We start from the raw sequence: 21,832 nt of genomic DNA on the forward strand, positions 1-21,832 counted from the left end.
ACTAACCTGCCCTAACCACTGTTGCATTCCTGTTGGTTGTCTCATCTCTTCCCAGCTTGTCTTCATACATATAGCTTCTCTCCCCTTTGCTTTCAGCTGGGTTCAAACCCTGCTCTGCAGCAGTGCTTCCACTACCCGAGTTAAACCCTGTTCCCTTCCAGGTGCCAGTCTGCACGGCCCCTGGACAAGTTCCTGAGGGGCTCGGAAAGGCAACAAGCCATAAAGAAGGTCCTCAAACTATCACTGTCCACTGAAGAGTTCAGGAGTCCATCCTCATTTTGCCTCCTTGCCTTTCTTTCCCCCAGTACAAACCCCAGATGATCTGCTGGAGCAGGCTAATGCTGTTACTTCATCTGTTTCCTTGTGGACTGTGCCTTTATTTTTATTTTTATTTTCCCCTTCCAGCTTTATGAACTGGATAGCGACCCTGAACGGAAGGAGTTCCTGGACGACCTCTTCATCTTCATGCAGAAGAGGGGTGAGTGAGCTTTTGTTGGAACTGGTTAAGGGAAAACGGGGCCGGGGGGTTGCCCCAGCAGGCTGACTCCTTCCCCCCTGCATTTGAAAGAACAAATCCAGCCCTTGAACTTGCAGATCAGATGGAAGGGCAGGGTAAGTGTCGAGATATTTACCTTGGGAAATAAGGAGCTCAGCAGGACAGAACTCTTGTGCCCTGTAAGCTAATGTCACAGACGGTATTTCTGTTCCCACACTCCTACCTAGTACTGAAAGTGTCCACGCACCAAGAGCCTGAGCGACCTGGTTCCCCCAGGGTTTTTGAAACAAGGCTGAGTACCGTGGGGGATTTTCTGGTCTCCCCTCCAGAATAAGCTGCTCAGGTGGCACGATCACACATCTCCTGTTCTGCTTCGGTGGCATGTGGAAGCCAAGTGTGAATGCCGTCACACGCCGTACAGAGTTCACAAGCTGGGGCCTGGAAAAATAGATAAAGCCAGGTTTTCCTTCAGATTCACAGCATGTCAGCTTTCCACGTAGTAACACCGTGTAACTGAGTGCGGGAGCAAACAGTTCAAAACAGTTCTCACATTCCTGCCTACGGTGTCAGCAACTCGTGTCTCTCCTGGTTACAGGGATGGTGCTGCATGTGTGAAGCAGCTCGGCTGAGATACCCTGAGTCTTTCCAGCCCCTAGATACCAAAGTTGAGTTCCCTCATTACAAAGTGTTATAAAATAAAAAAGTAAAAGGTGTGGTTTCATATGAAACAAAGGATGTGAAGCTGCAATCAACGGCACTGTTTCATGTCGTGGTTTTATTTCAAGCTTTATTGATGGTTCAGAACCTTCTGTTGGTTGAACCACCCAGGGGCTCTGAGTGTGTGTGTCAAGGCACTGAACGGCTGCGGCACTGCCAGTGTGAAGGGGCAGCGCTAAGCTTTGCCAGGAGCTCAGTGAGGGGCTTTCACATCTGGGGCTTCCTACAGGGTGCTTTGTTAGCACTGACCTTGGTGGACGTGCCCATGGAGGGAGCTGATTAGTCACCTGCCTCTGAGTGTTTCTGGTAAATCCTTTGTGGTGCTCTTTTCCTTTACCTCTCCGAGCATGCCAGGCCAGTCTGACTTGTCTAACAGAGATTTCTTCTGACAAAAAGCACTAAATTGTGCAATGGGCCTTTTGATTGTTTCCCAAAAGTGCTGAGTTGTGAAGGTAAGTGTGAAGAGCAGACATAAAAGGGGCCCTTTGCTCCCTGCTGGCACAGCACGCAGCGTGCTGGACCAAACGAGTCAGCTCCTGTGCATTTCGAGGGGGGCAGCCCTAGTGCCAGCAGCAGTGCTGTGCCCTGAGAATCTCATAAAGTGTAAAGACGCAGGATCAGTCTCGTCTATTTGAAGATTACCTGCTGGCAGGATTGGAGCTGGAGTCTCGTTTCCAGCTGGTATTTGAGCCCCGAATCTTTGGGATGCGTCCCCTTCTGTGCGTGACTAGACCACCAGACCCGCTCAGCTATTCAAAATGGGAAATCCAGGCACAATTATCCCAAGTCCTCTTCCTCTGCATGTCTTTCTCCCTGGCGTGGCTGGAGCTAACAGCTGACCTGGTGAATTTTAATCCAGGAGCTTGAGGTTCCGCTTCCAAGTCGGTTAAAGCCTGGAGCTGGGCGTTGCTGATATTTTCGGCTTTCATGTGCAGAGGCATAACCAGGCTTAATTAGCTGACTTGCAAATGTTAACCTGAGCTCACATATTGATGCAAGGGCTGGGATGACTGACATCCTGGACAATCTGAAGGGTGTGATTGGCAGCAATAGAAACCTCCAGATACCCAGGGAGAAATCTGCTTAATACTTTAGTGTCTCCTTCCTATTACCTTTTAATTATTTATAATTGACACCTTCCTGGTGCAGGGGCTGAGCTGGTCACCAGCTGGCTGCTGTAGGAGTTCAGCTTTTAATCATCTGGGCATTTCCAAGTGTATTTGTTTTCTGGAGGCTCCCTTGTTTTCTTGCCCGCGAGAAGGCTGGAAATGAAATCGAAGAGCCCCACCACCCGTGGGGGAGAGGCGGAGTGAGCTGCCAGCTTTCTGCCAGAGGGTCTGGAAACGTTTGGCCCTGCTTGGGGAAACTGGCTAGATCACAGGGAGTGGGGCAGTTTGGGGCTTATTTTGTATTCTGGCCACCCCCAAAAGCAACAGGAAGAAGGAGGTGAACTGCTTTAGGTTGATAGGAAAACCGAGAGGTGTGTGTTGAAGTGAGAGGCACCTTCTGGCTCTGGTGGGAGCTGCTGTGCCTTACTGCAAACTAAATCTTTTGCCCTGCTCTCAGGGGCTGTATTGTGCATTTATTTGCCACGTCTCCTCTCCCCACCACCCTCTGCAGCTGCACTGTGTTTCTGTAGGGAGCAGACGGGCTTGCCCACTGTGTGCCATATTCTGGTGTGTCCCAAAATCTGGGGGCTTCTACAGCAAAGCTATCACAGGGTGCCATTCAGACTTCAACTTCTGCTCCTCTCACTTTACATCCCTAAAAAGCAACCCCAAACAACCGAGGCTGAGCAGCTGCCTTGCTCTGAAGGGTCCTCCAAAGCTGGGTAAAGCTGAGGCCTCATTGCACCTGAGAGCCAAGTGCTGTGCTTCTTAGCTTCTAGGTGTGAAGAGCTGCTTCATTTGCACCTTGTGTCTGAAGGGAATGGAAGGCAGCCCCGCTAATAAACGCTGCTGGAGGAAAGGTGGGGATTTTGCTGCCATCAGGGAGCATCCGGAGCGCTGGCCCTTGCTCGGGGCTGGTGGAAGGCACGGGCTGCTAGCTGATGCTGAACCAAAAAGCCTGATGCAAGAGAGAAACGCAGATCTCAGGAGCTCCTGAGTAAGAGGAGGGGATGAAAAGATTTGGCTGTTGGTGCTGCCGTTTGGAATGTACCTAGAAATGTGAAGCCATGAAACAGGCTTAATGCAGATCAAATGTGCAGGTCTCATCTGCCTCTGAGCACAGCAGGTTGTCGCTGAACGACCACAGCTGCAAGCGATAAAATGGCCCTTCGGTGGCAATAACGATGGAAGGGGGAGATGAGAGGGAGGCTGTAACTCTTCCTTTGTTGGGCTTTTTATTCCCCGTGTGGGGTTGGGCGAATGGGCCCCACCCTGGCGGTGATTGAAGGGGCAGATGGGGCGAGGAGGGGACACCAGGGCTGGGTGTGCAGCCCCCTGGGGACCCATCCCACGCCACGACCGACCTGCTGCAGCTCCACGGGGACCACGCTGGGTTGCTGCATCCCCGCTCCCTTGCTCAGCTCAAGCCAAAGGCTCTTTCCTCTCTGAGCTCCTCCTCCTGCATCGCCGATCGTTTTGCAGCACTCGTGTATCCGAAATGAACGGGGAAAGAGGGTTTTCGAGTGCCAAGGCTAAAACATTAACGCAGGAACTAACTCTGGGAACGTCTGTGGCGAGGGACGTGTCGTGAACCTGTGCAAAATGAGCTTCTCACGCTGTGGGCGTGGATTCCTTGGCACGGTAGATGTTTGTGGTGCCTCTGAAACTCCTTTTTTCCGTATCGCAGCCCTCCCGGAGGAGTGCTCGTGGTTTGTGGAGCAGCGGGTTCAATAACACAAACACCGAGCAGCCAGCTGGGCGACTTGGTGTGCTCAGCTCTCAGTGCTCGAGAGGAGCACTTCATCTTCAGGGCATCTTCCACTTTTCAGACCTTTCTTACCCTGAGGCCATACCTTGAAGCTAAATTTTGGCTGTCTTTGTGGGATAAAAGGTGTAGATAAGACAAATAGCAGAAAAACATCGATATTAACCCTGTAGTGTGCTCTGGGCAGCACAGCTAGCCTGTTTAGTCCCCTAACAGTGAAGGACTGTCAGTGGTGTGATTCTTCCTTGTAGCAGCCAAGCTATCACCGAGCTGAGCACGTTCCACTGGCGAGGACAGAGCTGGAGCAGCAGGACTTCCACCCCTGGTATCAGCAGCGTTCGTGCAAGAAACTCCTCTTGAGAAAAGGTTTGATGGGGAAGAGATCTAACTGCGTGCTATGGCGTATTAGGAAGGGCTCCCTTTCATGGGAAGCTGTTTTGTTCATTTTAAGTACCGCCTTTGTGAGGAGCTCATAAAACGTCTCCGATTGTACAGCTCTACTAATTTTGTTCAAGGTTTCTGCGTGACCTTGGTTTTCCCAGATGGCTTGACCATTCTGGTTTTTTATGTGTATATACATAGAAGGGGCTTTGTCAGCCTGACCGCGTGGTTTTAATGTTTTCCTGCTGTTGTATGCCCTGCACATTTTAGATGTGGAAATGCAACAAATCCAGGGTATTGACAAAAGCATTTACTGATGGGTTCTTTTATCTTTAGGCCAAGTGGTGTTTATGAAATGTTTGTCCAGGGAATTCTCTCCGTCCCAGTGATTCAATTCTGCCGCTTTCTTCCTTTCATCCTCTGGAGATATTCTGAATCTGAATTAAGCAGTGCAGCTCTGTAAATGAGACATCAATAGACATAAATTCTCAGCATCCTCTGTTTGTGCTGGCTGCCTAACGCTGAGCTGCAGCAAATGCTTCCCCAAATAGCAGCCGGTGTTCTGCAGTGGAAAATTCTCACTCGAGGCACTGCACCAAGCCCAGCTGGAGCATCTCCTGCCTGAGCCACCCCTCAGCAGAGCTCTGGTCTGGATGCTCCAAAGCAACCAGGAAAAGTTCCTGTCCCCATTAACGCCCTCCGTTTGTGCACAGCTACATCTCTGCCTCCTCGCCCTGCTTAACAAGCCTTTACTTCCTCGGGTTTTAGGGGGAACTGATGTTCCCGTTTAAATTCCTCGGTAGCATCCAGAAGACTGTTGCAGGGAATGCCTTGCAGGTGACTGAAAGTCTCCACCAGACATGGAAGTTATCTGGGGGGAGTTTACCTGGGCCAAATTTGGGGTAGCTTCCAAGTTGTAAAAAAAAGCAGGTTCTTTCCCATCAGAAGCAAATTTTCCCCTCCTCCTGCTTTTCTTTTTTTTTATGTACTAAGCATTCATTCCACACGTGGAGATGTGAGAACTTTCTCCTTGATTGGGATAAGGCCCCCAGCTTTCCGTTTGGAAAGATCTACAAAATCTTTTCTGGGAAAATACCCAGCATCAGTAACTTCTCAGTTCCAGTGCTGAACATCCATGGGTTTTTAGCAGCTGAAACTTTTAAATATTGCTTTAGCTCCATGAAAAACTCAAACTCTTAGTGGAAGCTGTGGTTGTAAATGGGAAAATAGGAGTTTATGTGGATTACAGATTTGTTTTAACTTTAACCAGCATGAAGAATGCTTGAGCAGCTTGGCTGTTTTATTCTGTATTGGACAGGATAGATAAAATAATTTGGTGTGATTGGCTTTGCATGAATCTTTCTGTAGCTTATTAATGTGATCTCAGGCTTGCTGTAGGATTGCCAGTGGGGGATCCCTGAATCCCAGGCACTCCTGGGCATACAGAGTTGAGTGACGGAGTCAAAGGTGTCGTTCCTCCCTTCCCCTGAAGATTGAGATGTCAAACTGTAACACGTTTCCCCAGAAAACTGGTGTCTGGGTCTCAAATCCTGGACTCCCAGAGCTCTTCTGTATATGGGCGTTTTGTTATGGGTGTTTTAGCCTCCCCCCCTAAACCTGACAGCGTGTTTTCCCGATGATTGATGAACTCGAGCACTTGACCAGCGGAGGTAGCTCAGCACTGAAGAGATGACCCCGCAGATACCCAGCTGGATGGAAGGTGGAACAGTTGGGCGTGAAGATGCTCCGGGTTTTAACTTGGCGCAGCCTGACCCCCTTTATTCTCCCCAGCTGCCCCCATTTCTCCACGTTTCCTCCTGTATTTGGAACTCAACCTCTACCTAGAGGAGTTTATCCGCTCGGTTTGAAGGTCGTACGCCTGGAAACCCCCCCCCACGGCTGTCCCACATCGGGGGAAGAAATCTGTTAGGGTGAGGATATTGGGCTTGATGCAAGAGCACCCATCTCCATGGGGTCCCGGTTTTGGGGGACAGAGGAGCACCCCATGAGGCGAGGTTAAGGCAGCTGGAGCCTCATCCAGTATTGCTGGCTGCCTGTTAGGCTGCCTCCGGTTCGGCAGCCGAAATCTGATAAGGGGCTGCTGTCAGCCTCGCTTACCGCCGAGGGAAGCCGAAACTGATGGGGTTTTGAGGGGTGCCGATAAGAAGCGGGCCTCCTGTCAAATAGAGGGTGATTAATTACCCTCCAGCCTGGCTCCCGCTTTGAGAGGAGTGTCTAATGGTCTGCAGGCTCGCGGATCAGGTGGTGACATTCCCATTGGGAGGCGCGAATGCCCGCTGTGGAGATGCCACGAATGCGAGGAGAGATTAGATCAGCTGGGGCACCGAGGAGAGGAGAGCTTGTTTCCCTTCTGTGCCTACCTTTCCTTTTATTCGAACGCTGACTTAGCCCTTAGGATGGGCTCAAAGCAAGAAGTAAAACCTGCAGGCAGAGGAGCTGGGGTGGCCGAATGCTCCCCGCGGGCTGGGTTTCTGTCGAAATGGGTTTTACCTGCTCGAGCGTGGGGAGATGTTCACACCAAGTCATTGTGCTGTCTCCTGAAGGAACACCAAGATTTCTTCAAGCTTGGGTTCAAAACTATTCTATTCTTGTAAATCAACACAGACCAAAAGGAAAGCCTCTTCCTTTTGGCGTCTGGTGTCTCTTGTTTCTTCTGAGTGCTTGCAGGAGACGGGAAGGAGCAGCTCTTCCCTTGTTCAGGGTATCACCTAAATGCCCCCTCTCTGCCCGTGCACTTTTTGACTCCAGAATGTGCTGTATCACGCTCCAAATGTTATTCTGTGGGGTAAGCCTTTGGGAGTCGTGCCTGCTTTGTTCTTTACCTGAAAATGGATACTTCTGAAAGTAAATTGGGTAGGAAAAAAAAAAACAACAAACTGGGAGGCGACTGAAAAAAATACTGCTTCAGGCTGGGTATAATTAACTGCTCTCTGTCTCTTGCGTGCAGGACAAGTCGTGGCTTAGGCTGCTTGGTGATGGGGAACTCCCTGCAGTGGGTTTTTGCTCAGCCCGAGGAGAGGAGTGAGTCTCTTGGCAGGGGATCTCTGTCACGGAGGGCTCGTAAAGCCGAGGAAATCCCTGCGAACCGGAGGGAACTCATCTTCCGTGATCCTGTTACAGTCTTAGGGGGGCAGTTGTCTTTGTTTAACGTCAGTCTGCCTCTTCAGATCTGGGTATAAATCTGAAGCCTGGCTGTGTCAGGATGAAGAGCACGGAAAAAAACACCTTGGGCAGCGTGCCTGGGTGGGCGAGGAAGACTTTGGTCGGAAATAGGGTCCCGTTGAACACAAGGGGAGGCCGAGCCCCAGCACTGGGTGCTGGCTGTCATCAGAGGGGAGCAGGGGAGCAGAGCCTGCGTGTGCTGAGTGCTCAGCACCCCTTCCTCAGATAATGCTTCGTTGCCAAAAGATGTCAAAACAGTCACTCAGGGATTATCCGGGGCTCACATCTTCCTCCCTCTCTTCTTAAAGAGCGAGCATCAGCTTCCCCGTCAGCCTCTCCGACACAGGGGACATTCAAGCCCCTCCATATAAGCCCTTTAGGCTTCTGTTGTGTCTGCCTGAAACAGAAGAAGCTTTTGAAAGGGGTGAAACAGCTTGGCAGAAGGGGCTGCTGTTTTCCCTTGAAGGACGGAGATGTTTATAGCTACAGTCAGGCTTCCTCCAGGGAACCTCTTTATGCCAGAAATCTGAATTGTAGCTGCAGCTGTCTTTCCCTTCCCCTATGGTATGGGCTGGGGGCTGAGTCCTTTTCCTTCCAGTGCCGTTTTGGGGCTTTTTGTCCTGTTCCCAGCCCCTCTGGTAAGCACAGGGGGAGGCAGGTTGGCTGGAGTCAGCAGCCTCTTGCCCTGGGGCTGTGTTCCCACTCTCGGCTCTTTGCTGCGTCCCCTGCTCAGAGCCCAGCAGTTAACACAGCAGAAAGGGGGAACATTTATGCTTGTCCTAAAGCTTCTCTTCCCGAGGTCTCCCACTCATATCAACCACACACCCCTTTTTCCAGGGGGCGCAGCCTCCGGTGTCCCCCCACCCCGGCTGCTGCCCTGCAGGGATGCCCACGCTGGCCTAGCTGGGGTTTGGCTGAAAGGACCACGAGTTGTTTCCCAGGAAAACTCCGAGGAGAGGAGCCACCCGTCCTCCCCAGCCTCTTCTGGAGCCGAGCAAGGCTTCCGGCTCTTTGCAGCCGTGCTACGCGGAGCATTTCTGCGAGCCGGCAAAACCCAAGCTTGAAAGTACAGTAAAATGAGTTTGCCATCAAAAGGCAACAAGTCTTACGCTGTGCCCCCGGCTGCTGACCTTTCCCTCTGGAATTCTCCCCTCTGACCTCGGGATCATTAATCCTGATGCTGCCAGATGACAGTAATCCATCACGGCCCCTGACAAGCCTCGCAGCCGCCTGTGAAAGGATCCGCTCGCCTTCAGCATCCAGCCGTCCCATGGCACTCGTTTTTCAGCCCTTCCTGTTGGAGCGCTGGGGGTTTCCAATAAAGACTTTATCGCCTCGGAGCTGGGCTGGGGGAGGAGGGGGCTCCACGAGCAGCTCGTCCTGGCTTCCCAGCTCTGCTCGCAGGCAGCTGCTATGAAATGGGCCGAGGCGGTGAGGAATACGGGGAATTCACGGGGTGCGGGATGCAAATCACGCTTGGCTCGCTCGTCCCGTGCCCGAGGGTGTTCCTTGGAGTGGTCTCCACCTAAGGGAAAGCCCAGAAGGAAAATGAGTGCGTGCCCATGCGTGAGGATGGAAGTTGTGTCCCTGCTGTAAAATTCTTCAGCCTGCTCCAAGAAACTAAAGAATTAAAAAAAAAAAACAGGTTTTAGCTTGGGTTATGAAGCTGCTGATTAAATTCTGGGGCACTTCAGGCCGTGGGGTCTGTTTAAAAGAAAACTGCAGGAAGGCAGGGTGTCAACGGGGTGGTAACGTGAGGTCAGCTCTGGGAGCTGCTTCCACTCCAGCTGTGAGCAGGCTCTCAGGAGCTGGTGGAAGCCCTTACCTCCCACCCGTGTAGGTAACATCTGTCACCGGAGCTTTTGGGTAAATTTACGTTTTCAGCTGCTGAGGTGGGGAGGTCTAGAAGAAAGCTAAAACTGATGAGGATAAGTGGAGCATTTTAAGAAGGAGGTATTTAATTTTTCTTCCATGTTAGTGGGTTGAGGAGCCTTACACATGACCCCTTAAACTCCCTATCTGGTCGCTGGACTGAAGTTTCACCTGGACCAGCTCATGCCCTTCGCTAAATGGGACTGGGACGAGTGGGTAGCAGTGGGGTTGCTGGAGGAAAAGGTCTCAATCCTGCTCCGGCAGCGCCCAGGCTCTGCCCCAAATCATTTTCTTGGTGATTTCCCTTGTTGGGATGGTCTGGCTTCCCCCGCTGCCGGGGCACAAACGCTGAACTGCTGCTGAAGGGAGGTTCTGGGGGTGGGAAGAGCGAGTCCGAGCTCTCTCTGGGGTCCTTTGAGACAAATCTTCCCCTGCTTCTGCACTGGGAGCGGGCTGGGTGTGACTGGTTGCTGCAGCTCGGCTGATGGATGATAACTTGGGGCTGGTAACATGATCGCTCCCAGCCTGAAACGCTGCTGCTGCCGCGCTCCTCGTCCTCCTCGCGACACGCCGAGACAAAATGGTGCCGGGGAGAAACGAAGTGAAGCGAGGGTTGTGTCTACACGGGCAGACTGGCTCTGGCTGGAGCCAGAAGGCATCCAACAAGCAGGAGCCTCTGCTCCCGCGGGGAGCTGTCGCATGGGAAATGCAGGAAGAGGACCTGATGTGCTGGTGGATGGCAGCTTGGGAATGGCAGCTTCACGGCCAGGGAAGGAAAAAAGGATACGAGAGAGAGAGAAAGTAACGGGGCGCGCGGGGTGAGCCTGATCGGGTTGCTGTTTACGTTTAAGGGTTGGTGACTGGGGGAAATTGAAGGCTGCCCTTTCAAAGCTGAAGAAGTTTGCTGCTTTTATCCGGCATCTCGTTAACCTGTGGGAATTGGTGCCGTGAGCTAATGCGTAATAGGCTTCAAAAAGGAAAGGGGGGGGAAAAAAAAATTACACTTACATGTATAATGAGGACATCTGCAGAGCTCGCTGAGCTCCTTTTCACTAACCAGAATAAAACCCATTTATAAGGGCCATAAACTGCTCTGCTCCGGGGCATTAACCGGCTCGCTGGCTGATGAGCAGTGGCAGGAGCCTCCCCTGTGGGTTGGGTATCCCATAATTGTCCATTACGGCGTTTCGCCGGCTTTCCTGCACCGGCTGGTGCTGGGCATTGTGGTCGACAGGATACTGACCTCCGATGGACCGCTCTTTGATCCAGGACAGTATTTCCTATGCAAAATAAAAGGCTTGCTGCATCAGCATCTTTTTCCCCTTTCCTCTCCTTGCCGAAATCTCATCGGTTTGACCTTTTCAGACCCTGGAGGGCTGAAAGGCGCAGCCAAAAGGGCCCTATCGGGTTAAAACCGATGGGGACGCAGTCAGTGCAGTGCCTGGGTCGCAGATGCTCCGTTACACCCTTCATTTTTTCACCTGCACCATCCCCACCCTGCAACAAGTTACTGCTCCCGGGTGACATCCCACCGAGGGACACGTACCCGCAGCAGGGCATCTTTTGGGAGCTTCAGAAGCTTTTGGAAATGCTTTGTAAGAGCAGGATCCAGAGCTGAGTGCCCGCTCGTGAGGGAGGATGGAGGTAAATGTGCGTGGAGGGGGGAGATGCTGCCGAGTGTCACGTCCCCTTTTTGTTTGCTCCTCCCAAGCAAATCCTGGGGAGCGAGGCAGCAGAGTTCCAGCGCGTGAGCAGCTCGAGCCGCCGGGCTGCTCGGCCCCTTCCTGAGCACAAGCAATCCAGATTTTATCTGAGATTGCCCTGGGAGCTCATAAAAAATGATTCCTCTCTGCTGCTCCCTCGCCCCTAGGATTGAATAGTCCCCACTTCCCCTCTCCTATTCGAGGAGTTGCTCTTAGCTGCAGGTTATTATTTGTCTGATAATTGCTTTTGCCTACAGGAAAGGATTTTTCATGAAAAGGACGTGCCATGTAGCTACACTTCTCTGGCTCATTTACTCGCCCGTAGAGGGGCCTCAAGTCAGGCTACAAATAGAGTTGCCTGACTTTCCTATTAGAAGGAAGATCGATAGCCCCAGCCCGCCAGCCTTCTCGGCCTCATTTTCTCTCTCCCTCCATGTTTTCTTCCCTGCTGTTTCCCTGCAGGAACTCCCATCAATCGGATCCCCATCATGGCAAAGCAGATCCTGGACCTCTACATGCTCTACAAACTGGTGACCGAGAAAGGAGGGCTGGTGGAAATCATCAACAAGAAGATCTGGCGGGAGATCACCAAAGGCCTTAACCTGCCCACCTCCATCACCAGTGCCGCGTTCACGCTTCGAACCCAGTGAGTCTAGAGAGCCTAAAAGCATGGATAGGAGCAGAGCAGGATCTGGGGAGCACAAAATAGGGACTGAGGTGTTAAAAATGAGACTGAGTCCTATTTTGTGGCTGGGGAGGAGCTGATGAATTGCTTTATTTATCCCTCCTCTCGCACCCACAGCTTGCAGTTTTCCCTTTCTATCCCTTCTCTTGTTTTGCTGAGCAGTGATCCTTCCTGAATGCTCTCCTCTTCCCTCCCTACAACCCCAGCACTTACACACCACCACCTTGTACCCTGGGACTTGAACTCCTCGGGGCAGGAGGGTCTCTTGCTCTGTCCCCCTTGGCACCGTGAGCGGGCAGGGGGGCTGCTGATGTGTAGGCATCAAGTATGAGCTCGATCATTTCATGTCAGCACTGCTAAGCTGTGGGAACTTGCATTTAGTGCCTGCCTGCTGTGAGGATTGCTTTTCTGGCCTGCAGTACCTCGCGTTGATTAGGCAAGCCAAAAGGAAGAAAAAGTAGGATGAGACGAGGTTGGTAAATTAAACCTACTGCAGAGTTTAAGCAACGAGGCAAAGCAGCGCTTTTTCAGGTGACTAGAGCACGCAAGGCTGGACTCTGGGAATGCACACCCCAGTTAAAATGAAACTCAGTTCTTAGAGCTGGTAACTCTAGAGAGCAGTTAGCTGTTAGATTTTAGAGCTGTGGAGTCCCAGGGAGGGAAGATCCGTGCTGTTCTTCCAGCCTTTGGTACAAACAGACTGCTTGCTGCAAATTTGTGTGGCAGAATTCAGAGAAAGTGATGGGTTTGGTGCTGCCCAGTACAAATTGGACAAGGTAAATCCTAGGTCACCCTCCTTGCTGGTAAGTGTTGTGGTTTGAGATCTTATTTGTTAAAATTTTAGCTGCAGTGGTATGCAGCCATGTGCTTTCTTCATGAGAGCTGTGCCTCACACCCAAACCATGTAACACTTACGATACCAAGCGCAGCAGCAGTCGTGAGATGCAAAGACTCCAAATCTGCAAGGACCTCAGTCTAAAAGCCTGCCTGGGTGACCCAGCGGGTGCTGCAGCCTGTCGTTCCGTGCTCTGTCGAGAAACCTGCCTGAGTCTCCCTGTGCTCGCCCTTCTCCCAGGTATATGAAGTACCTGTACGCCTACGAGTGCGAGAAGAAGTCCCTCAGCTCTCCCGCTGAGCTTCAGGCTGCGATCGACGGCAACAGGCGGGAAGGCAGGCGGCCCAGCTACAGCTCCTCCTTGTTCAGCTACTCGCCCACCGCCACGGGGCCTCCTTCCCTCCTGTCTCCCCCAAAGATCCGCTTCCCGATCATCGGCGTCGCGCCCGGCAGCGGGACCAGCAATCCTCGTGTGTCTCCAGCAGCAGCTGTCAGAAAAGGTCGGCTTTGCGCCCGCGGCGGAGAGGGTGGCTGTGTCCCGGCCAGAGAAACGCGGTTATTGCACTGAGTTGCAGTTTTGCCCACCCAAACTGTGTGGGATTGGAGAGTAACTGGGCTCGGGTGGGGGAGGATACGCGGAATATTCTGCCTGCAGCCGAGCCTTTGCGTGCCTGCTTTAGGAAGGGCTGCGGGAGAGACTGAGTGACTCTGTCCTTCTCCAGGCGACGGAGTGCCCTTGACCGTGTCTATGCCAAATCGCATCGCTGTGCCGGTGACCTTGGCGAGCCAGCAGGCGACGGTGGCAGCGAGAACGGCCACCCTGGAGCAGCTGAGGGAGCGGCTGGAGTCCGGGGAGCCGCCGGAGAAGAAGGTCTCGCGGATGACGGAGGAGGAGCAGCGGCTCGTCCAGCAGGCTCTGCAGCGCAACCTCTTCAGCATGGCGCGGCAAATCCCCATGAAAATCAAAATCAATGGCAAGGGTAAGCTGCGTCTCGAGGTGCACGAAGGGTCTTTGCAGGCTGCTGCTCCCAGCCCAGGGTGTCAAACACCTTTTGGCCACATCTGGGCGCTGGGCAGAGGTCAGTGTCACAAAATTACTAAAATGGAGCACAGGAATCGCCAAGCTAAACCAGAGAAATGTTTTGTTAGAGTTTACGGCTGCACGTGTTATTCTTTTTTGGGTGATGCATAGCCCAGCCTGGATGCAGACCCACCCTAAGCATGTTCAGGAAGTTTATGTGGTCACTGAGGTGACTTCTGGAGGGGAAGCCTGGTCCTGTGCCAGGTGCTCAGCCCCTCCAGCAGAGCACGCTTTCCCCAGCCCTGCCCTCATCCAGGGTTGTGCTGCAGGGAGTGAATTCCTGTCCTTTTCTCATCAGGAACCCTGTTAATTGATCCTGGAGGTGACAGCTCTGTCTGTACAAGTGGCAGTTAGGGGAGAGAGATGCCCGGCTTTTAGGAATCCCCTTGGCAGGTGTGCTGAGGAGGCTACAAAGCCCTGTGTATCTGCGGGGGGCCCTACACATCCCAGAGCTTTTAGCGAGTCAGGTGGTTCCTGCCAGCATCTGCTGCAGCCCTGCAGGCAGAGAACTCCTGGCAGGGCTGGGTTAGGAGGTCAGAGAGAAGCAGCATTCATGGCCAGGGAAATGCCCTCCTGAAATGCTTTGGGAAAGGGGAGTCACCCCGTAAAGGTCACGTTGTCAGAATCAATACTGTTGCGGAGTGGCTTCAAAAGCTGATAAATGCCACGGCTCCCTACCTGTCCCGGGGCTGCACGGCGAAGGCTCAGAAGGTTCAGTCCCAACAGCTGCTTCCTCTGAACCTTTTGATCCATTCAAATTAAAGGTCTTGGAGCCCCATTAAGTGTCCATTTGCATGTAGGCACAAGGCCGGGCAGGTTTGGCACTGCTTAGAAGGGGAAAAGTTGTTCTTGAGGCTTTTGCTAGCAGTGATGTGCTTCGTGGAGATACTTGTGAGAGATACATATGCTCCTGCTGCCCAGTTAAATGGCATCAAGACCTCAAATTGCAAGTCTTGACAGCTGCGCATCCACCTCAACTTCACTTTCACATTAAAAAAGTGAGTAAAGAGGAATACAAGTTTTATCAAGTAACGTTCATTCCCTCGTCTCACTTCATTTTTTTCCGCTTCATGCTGAACTTCCAAATCAAAAGGCTAGGATCAGTTTTAGTCTCCAGGATCAGCAACAGGCAGAGGACTGAGCCCTCAGCAGGAGTCAGTGATGCTATTCCCACCTTCCTCAGGGGACTGGGCAAGTCTGTGCTGTCTTTCAGACTCTGATTTCCTGATTGCAAAATAAAAATAATGCTGTGCTTTGGGAGGTGCTTTGGGAGGCACTTTTGAAAAGCACCGCACAAGCTCACTCCAGCTTGCTAGGACCATTTGGGTTAAATGTTAACAAAGCCCCTTGCATTCTTCACAGGGACAGCGGCCTTGCTGTCCCAGCAGACTGGAAGGGAGCTCCAAGCACGCACTTTGCATGCAGTGCCAGAGCCTGGGCAGACTGTCTCCATCGTCTCTCCCTGTTTTAATAGCATAATGCCCCAAAACCAACACCGGGGGGCCGGTAACCATGGCACTGTGCAAACTAAGGCTGAATTCATGAGCGTGAGGAGCAATCCCAGGCTCACGCTCAGGCTGTTTTGGTTGGAGGGTTCAGAAACATCCAGGAGGGTTTGATGTTCAGCTCCCCTTAGGCATCAGAGCAGAATGGATCCCAGCTCTGCACTGCCACTTCCAGAACTGCCCAGGATGCCTTAGAAAGGGCTGTCCGTGTGGAAGGGACAGAGAAAACAGATTTCACACGCACCAGGGGCAGCCGAGCGTGCTCGTCCTGGGTTTGAGCCTGTCATGCTTCAGGCAGTCCCCCTCCAGCGGCCGCTGGAGCTGCTGCAGCCTGAGCTCGGCACGCCGTGAGTGGCAGCAGCAACCTGAGCCCCAGCTCTGCTGCAAACCCAGCCACAATCCAGCTGGGTAAACACGTCTCGGGTGCTGGTGGCTGCTTCTGTGGAGGGGTTGTTCGTTTGGCCCGAGTCGGGGGCTTCAGTGGGATCCCAGCCCATGTGCAGCTCACGCCTGGGCACTTAAACACCTTTGTAAAAGGACTGACAGTGGTTTTTTTTTTTTCCTTATCAGATAAGAGCCAAAAGGAGGGCTGTGTAGGTACCCGATCAGCTCCGGGTAGCACAGGAGATGGTGTCGCTTCTCTCTAACTTTGTCTTTTCTTTCCTGGGAAGAAGATAAACCGGACTCGGCGGCGGCGGCAGCGCTGAACCTGTCACCTAACGGCATTGGGAGCATCAACATGTCGGTGGAGATTAACGGCACGATTTATGCTGGTGAGGAGGAGCCGCCCCCCGGGGACGTGTGGGGATGCTGAGCGGGCTGTGTGGAGGGTGGCGTGCTGCTGGGGGCTGGTCATCTGCCAAAGCACAGCTCACAGCTCGTCTGGCTCAGAAAGCTCAGCAGGAGCTGATTTGTTTTCTTTTTGGTCAAGATGAGTGCTCCTTCCTCCTGGGGCTGGGGGTGGTTGCTATTTTTTCAGTCTCAGATGCTCCTGAATGCCGGTTCTCGGTGATTTTCTGTTTGTGCAAGGAGCTGTTGCTGTAATGGCATTCGTGTTTCTGCCGTGATCTCTACTCTGGAGCTGTCCCCGGGGAAGCACTTTGCTGGCAGTCCGCACATGGCATTTTGCTGTGGCAGGGAGGAGGGAACCTGGTGAGAAATCCAGCTTCTCCAGAGAGGGAACTTCTGTGTTAAGTGTTGGCAGGAAGGAGCAATGTGCCCCTTCTCCTAATCAGGAGGAGCTTAACCCAGCTTCTCCTCACACGCTGTAGGGAGGCAAGAGTTGTTGCTGTCCCTGTACTCAGCTCAAGCCATTTGATTGTGCAGGTCACGTTTACGTGACAAAGCCATCAGTGGGAGACCTGGTGCTGCTCTTTCTTGTGCTGTTTGGGATCTTCCAGCCTTCTGCATGCAAAAGATCCCACGGCAGGGGCTGACAGAGCAGGTCCCAGAGCACCCCCTCTTGTATCCTTGCTATCACTGATGCTCTGATCTGCCTCAAAGCCTGCTGGCCTTGCACAGGGCCCCCTTCTGTTAGGGTGAACCCTTTGGGGTTGCTCTCCCCCGTATCCTCCTGAGCCGTGTCACCCCGTAACCCTTCTCCTTCCCTCTCCGTGCCTTGCAGGAGTGCTCTTTGCCCAGAAGCCAGTCGTCCATCTCATCGCGGGCTCCAGCACGCAGAGCTCCTGCAGCAGCAGCAGCAGCAGCTCCCACTGCTCTGCCAGCCCTACCTCATCGCGGGGAACGCCCGGCGCCGAGCCCTCCACCAGCTGGTCTCTCTGACGGCCGGCCGCGCTCGCTGTCTCACACTGGCCCCCGGCAGCTCTCCCTCTCTGCTCGCGGCGGGGAGCGCGCCGGGCAGGAGTCGCACACGTTACCTCATCTCAAGGAACCTGCTTTGCGGCTGGCCGACGGCAAGATGATGATGCTGAAACCTTTCCACGCCAGCGAGTCGTTCTTCATCGTCCGTTTGTCCAGCCTTTTCCTCCCTTCTCCCCTTTCTTCCTCCCTTTCTCTTCCGTTTTCTTCCTCCTCCTCCTCCTCCTCCTCCTCCTTTTCCTCCCGGGGTTGGCCGTGTTCCCGCTGGGGGTGGGACGTGGAGAGGGGGCACCCCTGGCGTTTTTCAATCAGGGATCGTCTCTAGGAGCGGCGGGCCCAGAGATGGCAGAGACGTCACCAAGGCAGGTGGAAGGGGCCGGGGCCGAGGCCGGGCAGGGCAGCGGGGTTCTCCTTGAGCCAGCAGCCACGCGGGCTCTTCCCACAAACCAACCCCGTGTGTTGACAATCCAAACGGCCGGCAGGCTGCCTTGCCCCTCTCCTGCCGGGCTCGCAGCTGCCGAGCAGGCGAGCTGCCTCGCTTTTCTTCAGGCTCTGCCGTGCTCTGGTCCTCCCCTCGGGCCCACAGTTCTTGCTTGCGGAGTCCCGAGAGACTTGAGGAACCTCCTTTCCCCCTCTCGGAGGTCTTGGCTGCAGGGGAAGGACCCCCAGACACAGAAAAGCCCCCTCTCGTTCAGCTGCTTCGTTCTCCTGGCTGGTGCTGGCCCGTTCCCTACTGTCGTTGCCTTTTTCAGGCTTTCAGCCAAGTTCCAAATGCCCCTGACCTTGTCTCTCTGCCCTTGGCGAACTCATCCCGCTGACATTTCCCCTGAACTTGTTTTCTCTTGGGTTTGATCCTCTGCCCCATTTGACACAAGACCCGGTGGCTCCGCGAGCTCAGCCCCTGCTGGCGTGGCCTCGCTGTGTCCCCTCTCGTCCTGCCGCCCCGCACACGTCCTCCCCCGCCTGGAGGTCAGATCCCAGCACCCTCCCTCCTGCCCTGGTGACGTCCTTTCCATCCTCCGGGCCCGAGTCAGGTTTTTTGAGCAGATGAAATACCTCAGATATGTACTTGTTGTTGGGTGTTTTTTTTTTGTTTGTTTGTTTTGGGTTGTTTGTTTTTTTTTTTAACCTCTTCAGGAAGTATTGGCATATCTTATCGCTTGATTTTTTATATATATATATATATGTGGTTTTGCTGACGTTGTGTTTAATTTTTTTTTTATTTTTAATTGTAGCACCAAAGACAGAAAAAAAACAAAAAAACACAAAGCTGAGCGAAGGAGCAGCAGCTTCCCCATCCTTTAGGCTAGCCAGGAGACACGCCGAGCACCACCATCCCAGGACATGCGCACGACAGGACAGGTAGAGGTAGGAACAGAGGGCAAGGGCGACAGCTGAGTTAGAGGACCCATCCTTCACCTCGGACAGGAGGCTGTCTCCAGAGGCCCTGTTGGATTTCTCCATCCCCCGTGATCTGTGCTTGCCCTTGGCAGAGCTGCGCAGCGCAGCAGGGAGGTTCTCCTTGTTCAGAGCCCTGGTGCAGGGGTGGCCCCATCCCTAGGGTGAGGCTGCACGACCACAGGCAGCAGCTCCCGCTCGCAGCGGCCCCGCTCCCTGGCTGTCAGTTTATGTGACTCGAGTTACCTGCACCGGGAGGGAGCGACAGGAAGGCACATGTCCTGGGATGGTTCTGCTCCACGATGTCCCACCTCCGCCTGCGTTCAGTGGGGAGGCAGAGCTGCTCCTTGGCCGCGCACCTCCGAGGCATTTCATTGTCTCCACTCAGAGGATTTTCCAGACTCCGACTCATTCAGACTGTTCTGTTTTTATTTTTTCCTTTTTTTTTTTTTTTTTTTCTTTTGGTTAGGTTTTTTTTTTGGAGATGGGGGGTGGGTTTGGGGGCTGTTTCCTAAGAGTGGGACTGGGGGACTTTTGGCTTTTCCTTATGCTTTCTTCTCTGGTCCTGGGGAGCAGAGGTTAGTAATGGGTGTTTTTGCTTATGTATCACATGCTAACATTGTGTTTTCTTGCACAGAAAGGCACTCGAATCACTGAACTGCTAAACGGCTTCGACACTACTAGAGTATTAATGTTTATAAGCTTTACACAACTAGACTGGAAATAGACAGGGACTAACAGATTGTTTTGTATCCGATTCAGGGAAAGCAACAAGTCGGGATGCGTAACAGATACCTCAGTAAAATAAGCTGCAACCATACCCGGTCCTCCGTCGCCCCGCGCTGACGAGGACCACTCAGACTGTGAAGAGGAACCCTTCCCCTGGCCTGGCTTTGATCCCGGCGCCCGGCTCGACGCCGAGCCCCGGGTCTCCTACTGAGCTGCCAGGCCGCGGGGACAGGGGCAGAGAAACCAGCAGCAGCGAGGGGGTGGAGGAGCAGGGGGCCGGGGGGGAGGCCGGCTGCGATTCATTTCACTCGAGCGCGTGTTGGATTGTAATTAGTACTCAGGGGTTTTGGCACTGCGGGCTCGGGACCGTTCCCGCCCGGCAGTGCGTCTGCTTCTCTTCGAGCTCCGGACCAGCGAAGGTTTCACAGCGAGCAGCCAAAAAATTAAAAAAAAAAAAAAAAAAAGGAAATTTAGAAGAAAAAAAAAGTCAAAGAAAAAGCCCCCAGCTGCTAAGGGAGCGGGTGGGGATGAAAACCAAGCTGCTCGCCCTCCAGCCTGCTGCGGGGAGGCGAGGGCAGAGGCTCGGGGACGGGGGACGGGGCCGGGGGGGCTACGCGGGGGCGTTCACACCGCGTCCCTCTGCGGAGTCAGACCGGATTGTGCTCACCAAACAGCTGCAGCAGCCTTGCTACTCGTTTTCTTACCTATTTAAAAGAAAGAAAATTAAGAAAAAAAAAAAATAAAAAAAAATAATAAAAAAAAAAGAAATGTGATAGCCTAGGCGGTGGATAAATACCTCAACGTCTCCTTCCAACAAGTGTCTGTATATGTTGTTGTTGGGTTTTTTCTATCTTACACGTTCTCTGAATGTTTATATTCCAATAAACTTCTACCTCTTCACACCGGGACCCTGCCAGCGTCATTTGGGGCCTGGGGGGGGACCATGGTGGCCGTGTGGCCGTGCCTCGTGTCCTGGGACGGTTCCCGCATGGGGCTGGGTGTGAGCAGGGCACTGGTTGAGCCCCGTTCAGCTGCAGCCGCTTTAACCTAAACTTCAAGCTTTTAACCTAAAACTCTCGGAGCAAGCTGCGGTGGTTCTGATGTCGGGCGGGAGCTGGTTTCCAGCCCTTTTAGCCCCAAATTTCCAAGGCCTCGCTGCTGCCCTTGGGCAGCTCAGAGGCACGAAGCCCGAGGGGCTCCGCGCTCCCTGCCCCGTGTTGGGGGCTGGGCAGGGCCCTTCGCCTCCCCCGCGGCGCGCAAGGGGTTAACCTCCGGACCAACGAGACGGGCGGCTAGAGCGGCCCCACCGGAAGCGGAAGTGAGCGGAGGGCGGCTGAGGGGGGCCGGGCCGGGCCGCACCCGGGGGCGCTGCGGGGCCCGGCGGAGGTGAGCGGGGGCCTGGGGGGGTCCCAGGGGGGCTGGAGGGGTCCTAAAGGGGCCGGGGGGCAGCCTCAGGGGGTCATGGGGCGCCCTAAAGGGGTCCAGGGGCGGTTTAAGGGGTCTGGGGGCGCCTCAAAAGGTCCTGGGGGAGGCCTGAAGGGGTCAGGGGGCGGCCTGAGGGGGCTGGGGGAGGTGTGGGGGGGCTGGGGGTGGCCTAAGGGGGTCATGGGGCACCCTCAGGGGGTCTGGGGGTGCCCTCAGAGGCTCTGAGGGAGGCCTGGAGGGGTCAGGGGGTGGCTTAAGGGGGTCTGGGGGCAGTTTAAGGGGGCTGGGGGAGGTTTGGGGGGCCTGGGGGTGGCCTAAGGGGGTCATGGGGCACGCTAAGGGGGGCTGGGGGTGCCCCCAAAGGCTCTGGGGGAGGCCTGGAGGGGTCGGGGGTGGTTTAAGGGGGCCTTTGAGTGGCCTAAAGGAGCCTCTGGGCACCCTAAGAGGATCTGGGGGTGGTTTTAGGGTCCTGGGGGTGACCTAAAGGGGCTTTGGGTGTCCTAAAGGGGCCTGGAAGCAGCCTGAGGGGGTCATGGGGTGCCCTAAGGGGGTCTGGGGGAGGTTTGGAGGGTCTGGGGGTGCCCCAAAAGGCTCTGGGGGAGGCCTAAAGGGGTCAGGGGTGCCTTAAGGTGGCCTTTGGGCACCCTAAGGGGGTCTGGGGGTGGTTTTAGGGTCCTGCAGGTGCCCCAGAAGGCTCTGGTGGGGCCTAAGGGGGTCTGGGGGTACTGTGAAGGGGTCTAGGGTGGTTTTATGGTCCGGAGGGTGACCTAAAGGGGCTTTGGGTGTCTTAAAGGGGCCTGGGAGCACCCTATGGGGGTCATGGGGCACCCTGTAGGGGTCTGGGGGAGGTTTAAGAGCTCTGCAGGTACCCCAAAAGGCTCTGGGGGAGGCCTGACTGGGTCTGGAGGCACCCTAAAGAGGCTCAGGAGGAGGCCTGAGGGGTTCTAGGGGCACCTCAAAGGAGTCTGGGGGAGGCCTGAAGGGGTCTGGGGATGGCTGAAGGGAGCTTTTGGGCATCCTAAAGGAAACTTTGGGCACCCGAAGGGGCTCTGGGGGTACCCTGAGGGTATCGGGGCCACGCTGAGGGGGCTTGGGGCAGGGAGCTGAGCAGGCTGTGTATGTGCCCGCAG

At 54.2% G+C, this 21,832-nt stretch overlaps 1 protein-coding gene across 1 annotated transcript in view; it reads left to right on the plus strand.

The window, feature by feature from the left end:
• ARID3B (AT-rich interaction domain 3B) overlaps positions 1-17,725 on the plus strand; it is a 29,121-nt gene extending 11,396 nt beyond the window's left edge. Inside the window, exons 4-9 of the mRNA XM_032194899.1 lie at positions 406-478; positions 11,689-11,872; positions 12,987-13,246; positions 13,469-13,726; positions 16,004-16,105; positions 16,957-17,725. Coding sequence (XP_032050790.1) covers positions 406-478; positions 11,689-11,872; positions 12,987-13,246; positions 13,469-13,726; positions 16,004-16,105; positions 16,957-17,114 — 1,035 coding nt within the window. The 3' untranslated portion in view covers positions 17,115-17,725. The remainder of the gene's footprint in view (positions 1-405; positions 479-11,688; positions 11,873-12,986; positions 13,247-13,468; positions 13,727-16,003; positions 16,106-16,956) is intronic.
• The last annotated feature ends 4,107 nt before the right edge of the window (positions 17,726-21,832 follow it).

The sequence above is a fragment of the Aythya fuligula genome, chromosome 11, assembly GCF_009819795.1.
Source record: "Aythya fuligula isolate bAytFul2 chromosome 11, bAytFul2.pri, whole genome shotgun sequence".
NCBI lineage: Eukaryota > Metazoa > Chordata > Aves > Anseriformes > Anatidae > Aythya > Aythya fuligula.